We start from the raw sequence: 8,412 nt of genomic DNA, 5'->3' as shown, positions 1-8,412 counted from the left end.
AGAAACAAGACATGAACCCTGGGCTCCCTTACCCTCCAACACCATCTCCTCTTTCCATCCCAAAGCTGGGTCACCCAGCTGTGAAAATGGGGCTCCTGGTGATGCTGTGGGGGTGGGCTGTGGGCAGTAGGGGCAGGGCTGATCTGGGGTTAGTAGATGGTGTATGGGCCTAGGAGCCAGGACTCCTGGTTTCCACTCCTGGCTCTGGCACTGACTCACCGTGACCTGGGCCATGTCCTGTTAGCATCTGTCACAGGGAGCTAATGATCTCAGGTCTCCGGGAGAGCAGTGCAAAGCTGGGCTGGAGGAGCTCTGCTCTGCACATGCCAGGCAGTCCCAGAGTGCTGCCCCCACACCCTACCCCATTACTCCTGGTCGTGCCGGGGGGGCGGGGGGAGGGAGATGGACCAGGCACCATCCTGCATGCACTCCCATAGCAAACACTCCCATAGCAACAGACAGCAGGGTGCGCTGGGGGTAAGCAGCCTCCCCCGCTATAATGAGGAATGAAAAGGGCTCGGTGGGGGTAGGGGAAGATGTGGGTCTGGCCAAAATCAAAGCAATGCAGCAGCAAGCTCGCTCTGGGCAGCCCAGAACCTCAGCGTGGTCCCCTGAGCGTAAGCAGACTGAGCAATCGCTTAGGGTCCAGGGTAACTCAACCGGGGGGTGGAGGGGCGCGGCAGGAGGGCTGTTTGCTTTTAAATATTATTGGGGGGACAAAAATATTCCTGCTTAGAGCCCCCAATGGGCTGGCACCACCTCTGCATGACAGTGAGCCTGGCCCTGCAGCAAGAGCTGTCGATACACACCCGCCCCCTCAGACAGCTGGTACATACATATATAATCATGCATGACAGCCTCACCACCCCTCGCACGCACACACCCGCTGCTTTGACACTTCGCAAACGCCCGGTCCAGCCCTTCTCTTCAGCTGCTCTGGGCAGCATGCCGCTCGGTACCCACTCCCCTGCCCACCCAGCTCCTGTCTCCGTTCCCTTGCAGGAGGCACAGTCCCACAGTCTCAGCTGCTAACAGCCTGGCAGATGGGGCCTGAGCTCCGCTTCTCGGTACCCCAAGCTATTAGAGCCAGAGCCCAGCAGGGAGGCCAGGGGCATGGTGCAAGCCTGCCTGCCTCACCAGGCCTTTTGCCAGCTCTCCAAGCCGCTCGCAAATCAATGCATCTCAGCAATCATCTGTAACAAGGGAGTTTCTTATAGATGCATTTCCAGCCCCTCACGGGACCAGAGCCTTCCCCCATGGCCCCTTTTCCAGCCACCCTGTATGACCAGCAAGGTGTGTCCATGGCTTCTTGCCACCATCCACACAGGGTAATTGTTGGTTGTAATGATCAAGCCCCTGTCTCCCTGGTGGGGGTTCCCTGTGCTGCCATGGGGCCTAGATCCCAGTAGTTTGAGGAGGCTGGAGACCTGTGGTGGGGCTGAATCCCCCCTTCCTTGGGCAAATCCCTAGTGCAGGGATTCTCCACCCGTGCAACCTGGAGACAAGAATCCACCCTCTTCAGGTCCGACTGAGCCAGACACAGTCTCTCTCTCCCCGCTCAGGCCCACATCTCAGTCCCCATTTGTAGATCGCACCATGGCTCACTCATAGTGCTGGTGGCTCACTCCCGCACCCTGGCAGACCTAGGAGCTCCTGCTGGGCTGGAGTTGATTCTGCGACACTGGAAATCAACTCCTCTTGGCCTGCAATCCTCAATGCTCTGTGGATGGAGCCATGGCCTGCCTGATGCAGGAGCAGTGGCGCCGGGGACCCGGCTTGGGAGCCAGCAGCAATCAAAGAGTTTGTCTGGGACCAGCAGCCGCAAATGAGAATAACTTAGACACAGCCTTTGTGTTGCCGCCGCCACACTCTCTAGGGGCTGCCATTTGGCCTGAATGATGCCCCGGCTGTGCTCAGTGCATGGGAGCAGGAGAGATGCTGTGGGTGCCCAGCTCCTGCATAAGGATGGAGAAAGCAGCCTCCACGGGGGAGCTGGCACCTACCTCATGGTCTCACAGTGTCCCATGCCCTGAACCTGACCCCACCCACCGGTGGCTATCAGAAAGGGGAACCAAGAGCTGTTCTGCATTGGCCATGTCCGTGCACACCTGCCTCTCTGAGCCAGAAGGGGGTTAGCGCCCCTATGACCAGCAGTCACTAGAGCACCGAGTATCCGGCCCCACACTGGCAGGGTTGGAGTGTTACCTACAACATCCCCTACTGCCCTGTCCCAGGTGAGATGTCACAGGGTGGCTCATCTTCCATGCAGGTAGGCACGGCTTGGGGATTCCACACCCCTGGATGGTGAGGTAGCGGGAGAACTGGCAGTGCCCCTGCAGCACAGGGAAGAGCCCCAAAACTGGAGGCATCACGGGAGCCACCAACTTTCCTGCCAATCCAGTTACCCAGGCATGCCCCCCTCCCTCCGGCCAGGCTGATGTTACCGTGGGGCCTGCTCCTGCTGCACTAAGGGATGTGGATGTGATTTGGGCCACTGACTCACCACCAGCTCAGAAAGACGGGGGGAGGGGGTGTTTGCTGGTTTCTCACACAGGGTTGAATTGCTGGGCGCAGGGGACAGCCGGTTCCCCTTCCCCCAATGCACAGTCACCCGCTCCCTCTGGGCTGCATTCGCCTCTCCCCCGCCCCCCCCCCTCCCCCACCGGCCCCCCCGTCCCCCCCCCCCCCCTCTACCTTCTCGCCCCTCCCCCCCCCCCCCCGGGCTGCGTTCTTCCCCCAACCCCCCTCACACCCGGCTGCATTGTTCCCCGCGACCGGCTGCGCTTTGCCGTGACCTCCCCCCGGAGCATTAGCAGGCGGCTGTCTCTGAGCTCCCGCCCGCATTGTTTCCCCCGCTGGGAGCGGGGAGCGCGGACAGGGGCTGGCTGCGCGGAGCTGTTTGGGGGGGGCAGCGGCTCAGCGGATTTCGGCTCCCCCGGCCCTGCAGGCAGAACCGGCCGGGCCCAGCTCCAAGGGGGTCCCGGAGAGCCTGGGGCTCCGCGAGCCTCTGACCGAGCCCTGGGCGCGGGGGCGGCTCCATCCGCCGGCGCCGTTAGCCTGCGCAGTCTGGTCGGGGCTGTCTCCGGGATCCAGGCACCGGTGAGTGGCCGGGGCGGTTCCTGGGCAGGTGCAAGTGGCTCCGGATCCGCGGGGATCGGGCCCAGCCGCGCAGCGCAGTGCCCCGGGGAAGGTGCCCTGCTGGGCGTCGTCTAGCCGCGCAGCTCCCGGGGCTGGATCCGGGACTCAACGAGGCCGGGGTCCCCCCGGTGCCTTTAAAGGCTGGGGTTGACGGGGCGCCACGCCCCCGCCGCCTGGGGACGGCCCGGGGGAGCGGGCAGCAGCTAGCGCGGGAGCCGTCGTGGGGACGCTAGCTGACGGGTCCCGTCTAGGGGCCACCCCCATTCCCAAGGGCCCCCTCCTGGGCCAGCAGCACAGCCCGAGTGCTGGCAGGAGAAGGGGGCTGGTGCATTCTGGGTCTATCCCTGGACACCCTCTGACCCACACTGGGTGCCCCCTGCCCCAGCAGTGGCCATGCCACAGTACTCGGGGCAGCCTCAGGAGCTGCATGCCAACGTGTCGTACCCGGGGCCAGGTGTGGCTGCTCTGCTGGACAGGAGCAGTGACTTCACCCTGGGCCTGAACATCTTCTCTGGCGCTCTGCATGCTGGGGCCCCCAACCTCTCCCTGATGCCGTGCGAGCTGGAGCCGCTGGGCTCCCTACCCCTGGACACCGAGGGGTCTGCAGCTTGGGGTAGCCTTCTGGGGCCGGCCCTGTCACTGGTGCTGCCTGTGGTGTACGCCCTCATCTGCGGCTGCGGCATCCTGGCCAACGGGCTGGTGATCTCCATCGTGCTGAGCTGCAAGCACAAGCTGGTGTCGGACGTCTACATCCTGAACCTGGCCGTGGCTGACCTGCTCTTCCTGGTGGGGATGCCCTTTATCATCCACCAGCTTGTCCAGGAGCACGGCTGGATATTCGGGGACTTTCTGTGCCGTGCTGTCACCACCCTCGACCTCAACAACCAGTTCACCAGCGTGGCCATCGTCACCGTGCTCTGCGTGGACAGGTACCCACCAGGGCATGCTCTGCAGCACGGCTTTGGCCCCATGGGGTGTCCTGTTTTCCCTTTGGGAAAATATGGTCACTTTACTTCTGGGCAGCTAGTGTCACTCTCACAGCTGCGGTGTTGGCAGCCATGGCACAGGCTGTAGCCTGCAGGGTTGGGGCAACCCTGGGGGGTGGACAAGCCCCCAAAGGCTGAACTCACACAAGGCCCGAATGGCTGCAGGGCTGGAATACTGGAGGTGGGGGGAACAGGGCTAGAATAGTGGGAGGGCTTCAGGATAGAGGCAGAGCTAAGGGGTGGCAGGGCTGGAATGGGAGGGGGGCGCAACAGGGCATAGGTGGAGCTGGGGGCAGGGCAGGGTTGAAACGAGGATGGGGGCTGCAGGGCTCCGGTGGAGGTGGGGGTGTGGCAGGGCAGAAAGGGGTGAAGTTGAGCCCCAGCAAACCCCCCTGCCCAGCCCCCTCAGATAGTGTTGAGCTGGTGTAGGGGGTCTGCACCCCCTGCTCAGGGCCTGAGGGTAGGGACCCCCTGCATCAGCACTTGGGTCATTGTTTCCTGGCCTCTCCAAGCTGGGGCAGCTAGGAACTCTGTCCCCTCTTTGAAACATGGGGCGCAACAGCTGTCTCATCCCCAGCCCCATTGTCACCCCTAGATCTCCCTGCCTCACCCCCCCCATCCTGCCCCGTGCCCCTCCCGATGGCCACTCTCTCCCCAGGTACGTGGCAGTGGTGTACTCGTCCACAGTGGGCCAGAAGCGGACGCTGCGCTGCACGGCCCTGATCAATGCCGGCGTGTGGGCCAGCAGCCTGGTGATGGCCACGCCAGCCATGCTGTACGCCCGGGTGCAGCGGGAGAACCAGACGGAGCTGTGCCTCATGGATCTGCCAGGCCCCAGCAGTCTGTACTGGTACACACTCTACCAGTCACTGGCGGCCTTCCTCCTGCCACTGCTGGTGATCACGGTGCTGTACTCCCTCACCCTGCACCACCTGTTCCGGGCCATGCACCGGGCGCAGCGACGCTGCTCGGCCCGCAGCCGGCGAGTCACCCGCATGGCGCTCACCATCATCACTGCCTTCCTCATCTGCTGGACACCCTTTCATGTGGTACAGCTGGTCAACCTGACGGCCGCCCCCTCCGTCGCCTCCTTCTACCTGAACCAGCTCACCATCTGTCTCAGCTATGCTCACAGTTGCGTCAGCCCCGTCCTCGTCCTCTTCTGCACTGAGTTCTTCCGCGAGCGGATGGCCCACTCTAGGTGCGGGCGGGGCATGGGCTGCTGGGGATGGGGCTTAGTAAGGGGATCGGGGTGGGGGGAGATGATGCTGCAGGTGTGCTCATGGTTCCGTCAGGCCCCCCTACAGGCTGGGGCAGGAATTGATGTCTCTCCCCACCTACTTCTCCTGGGGGAGGGATAGCTCAGTGGTTTGAGCATTGGCCAGCTAAACCCAGGATTGCGAGTTCAATCCTTAAGGGGGCCAGTTAGGGATCTGGGGCAAAAATCTGTCTGGGGATTGGTCCCCCTTTGAGCAGGGGGTTGGACTAGATGACCTTCTGAGGTCCCTTCCATCCCTTATATTCTATGATTTAACCCCTGTCTCCAGCCCCCCTTCCTGGGCAACCCCCCCCCCAATCCAGCTTTGCCCCACCCCAGTGCAGAGATAGGGCTCTGTGTCCTGTGCCTGGCCTTGAAGGTGCTCTGGGGGTGAGGTGAGCCCAGCCCTGCATTACTGGCCAAGTCAGGCACAGAACCTGCATCCCTGCAATCCAGATCCCCGGGGGGACAGCCTGTATTCGCTCCCCTCAGGAAGCCACTGCAAGGGCTGTGATCCCTGGATCTTTGCTGGGGATGATCAAAAGCCAGGCAGCTCCTTAGTACGCACCCCTGCTGCCCTACACCTCCTGTTCTAGTCCTCACATCTGGCCATAGCCCAGCTCCCACTCCAGGTGTGAGCAGGGCCGCCAAGAGTGGGTTTGGGCCCTGGTGAAAAATTTTTTTCGGGTCCCCCAGCAAGGGCAGACTGGCTAAACAGGGCTAACGAGAGGGGGGGAAGCTGGGCCCCGGGCCCCCTTCTGGACCGCCAGGCCCCGGTAATTTGTACCAGCTTCCCCCCCTCTCGTCGGCCCTGGGTGTGAGTGCATCCTGGTGAGTGAGCCCAGGATCGGGCCCCACTCCCGGTGTGAGCAATGAGCACGGAGGTCGGGCCCTGTTCCAAGGGTGGGTGGTGAGCCCGGGGGGTCAGGTCCATCCCTCACTCAGGGCTTTTGAAGTTTCACTCCAATCCCCCAAGTCTGGAGAATTGCCCTTGTCTGGGAGCTGCCCCTGACCTCTGATCCCGGGCCTCCTTTTGCCCTCCCTGTGTCAGCAGCCTATGGAAGACCCTGAGATCTGCCCCGTCCCCTTGCTGACCTGCCCCCAAAATCCCCAGCCCTCGTGGGTTCTGCTCCCCCATTGACTCTGACTCCTCTGCCCAGTCCTTCCCCCATCGGAGTCCCCTGGGGTCCTCCCCTCTGCTCCTCCATCCACTCCTCCCTTCTGCCCCAAATCCCCCTTTCCCCACAGATAGTGCCCAACTCCACCACTCCACCATCCCTGGAATGACACCCTCCCACACACACTTGCTGCCTCTCCTGGGCCAAGCCACCAGTACCTCCAGCTCAGTGTCTCCCCAGTGCCTTCCTTGGCCTGCACCCCCCATGCCCAGCCATTGGGGGTCACAGTTCACCTGCTCTTGCCATCTCCCCCACAGTCTGCCCCTTCCCTGCCTGCACCCCGGCTGGTTTGCAAAGCGGGTGTGTCTGGCGCTAGCTGCATAGTAACCCCACTCTCCCCTGCTCTCTCTGCTCCCCAGGCCAGTCTAGTGCCAGCCTGCTCTGTCCTTTCACACCCGGCACATGAGCCTGCACCTGGGCAGCTCCAGCTAGCTGCCACATCTCAGCAGAGCCAGCAGCCAGGGCTCAGGGTCTGAACAGGGACCCGAGCCCAGGGGATCGCTCTGCCCTCGTGGTACCTGAGGGATGATTTGGGTTTCCTCCCACAGAGCCCTGCTGGTCCATGGGCTCCCACTCTATGAGCCCCACATCTCCGGCTGGAGCAAATGTCAGGATTGGGGGTGAACCCAGCTCCTGGGGGGAGTTCAGCCAGGACTGCACGTCCCACTATAGCTCCCAGCCCCTTCCCACCAGGCAGGGAGTCCCTCATGCCAGGGTCTGCTGCCTGCTGTGCTGCCCCCTGTTGTTGGCACCCTGCATAACAGCCCCCTCCTGCATAGAGAGCTTGCTTGCCAGGGCCGGCTGGAGTAGGAACGGCTGTTAACTCTCCCCCACCCCCCATGGGCCCGTTGGTGCCACAAAGGGCCAGGAGCAGGAGCCTTGGGTGCAAGGGACAGCACTGCTTCTTGTGTCAAGCAAAAAACTCTGACCTTCCCCTGCCCCCAGGCTGGTGAGATCCTCCCCCTCCCAACCAGGCCCCTTCTCTGCCCATGCATTGTCGCCACTCCATTCTTGGACACTCGTCTTCCTGCTATGTTGCCTGAGCCCTGATGTCAAGCTGTGCCCATGCCATACAGGCAGCTTGGGCATTGGCACACCCTCTGCCAGTGAGATGCTCTTAGTGGCATTAGTTGCTGGGGCTGGGCTCTAGGGAGCTCCTTAGTTTCTAGCCTGTCCCTCCCCCACGGCCCCCTTGCACCCTGGCTGCCCATGTGAGAGTGACTGTGTCCCCCTCTCCGCAGGTACTGCAGATTCATCGCCAGGTGGAGGGCGCTGCGTGCGGGCACTGCCCTGCCCAGCCAGGAGCTCACCTCCACCGTCTACAGCCCACAAGTGGGCAGCGCCGCGGCCCAGCACTGCCGGCGTCCCTTCGGCACTGAGCAGCTGCCATGCTCCATGACCGAGGCCAGTGTCACCATCAATGGGCAGGAGGAGCAAAGCGCCGTCTAGGAGCCTCTGTGCTACCAGAGCACTGACTTCAGTTGGAGCCCACGGATGGCCCCCACTGCTGCAGCATGACTTGGCAGGCGTGGGGACAGAACTTTGGTGATGCCAGGCCAAGGCAACATGCCAGGAGCCTCAGCCACGGCTCAGATGGGACTTTTCACCTCCCCATAGGACAGTGCAGATTCCCACTCCTGAGGCTGGTGGGAAGAGCCAGTCTAGCTCAACAACCAGATATGGACTTGATGCAGGAATTGCTGGGTGAGGTTCTCTGGCCCGGGTTACGCAGGAGGTCAGACTGCATGGTCACAATGGTACCTCCTGGTCTTACAGTTGGCAGATCTATGAACCAGGGAGTCTGGGCAGGAAATGGCAGTGACAGAAGAGACTTTAATAAAGCAAAAAGAAC

General features: G+C 62.4%; 1 protein-coding gene across 1 annotated transcript; it reads left to right on the top strand.

Moving 5' to 3' along the window:
• Window positions 1-2,832: 2,832 nt before the first annotated feature.
• On the top strand, window positions 2,833-8,412 carry LOC117871584 (melanin-concentrating hormone receptor 2-like). Its single transcript, XM_034759396.1, has 3 exons — window positions 2,833-4,067; window positions 4,783-5,325; window positions 7,802-8,412. Exons 1-3 carry the CDS (start codon window positions 3,532-3,534, stop codon window positions 8,007-8,009), a joined length of 1,287 nt encoding a protein of 428 aa, XP_034615287.1. The 5' UTR covers window positions 2,833-3,531; the 3' UTR covers window positions 8,010-8,412.

This window comes from Trachemys scripta, chromosome 2, assembly GCF_013100865.1.
Source record: "Trachemys scripta elegans isolate TJP31775 chromosome 2, CAS_Tse_1.0, whole genome shotgun sequence".
Lineage (NCBI taxonomy): Eukaryota > Metazoa > Chordata > Testudines > Emydidae > Trachemys > Trachemys scripta.
Note: the sequence above shows the minus strand (reverse complement) of the source record. Positions and strands in the feature narration are given on the sequence as shown.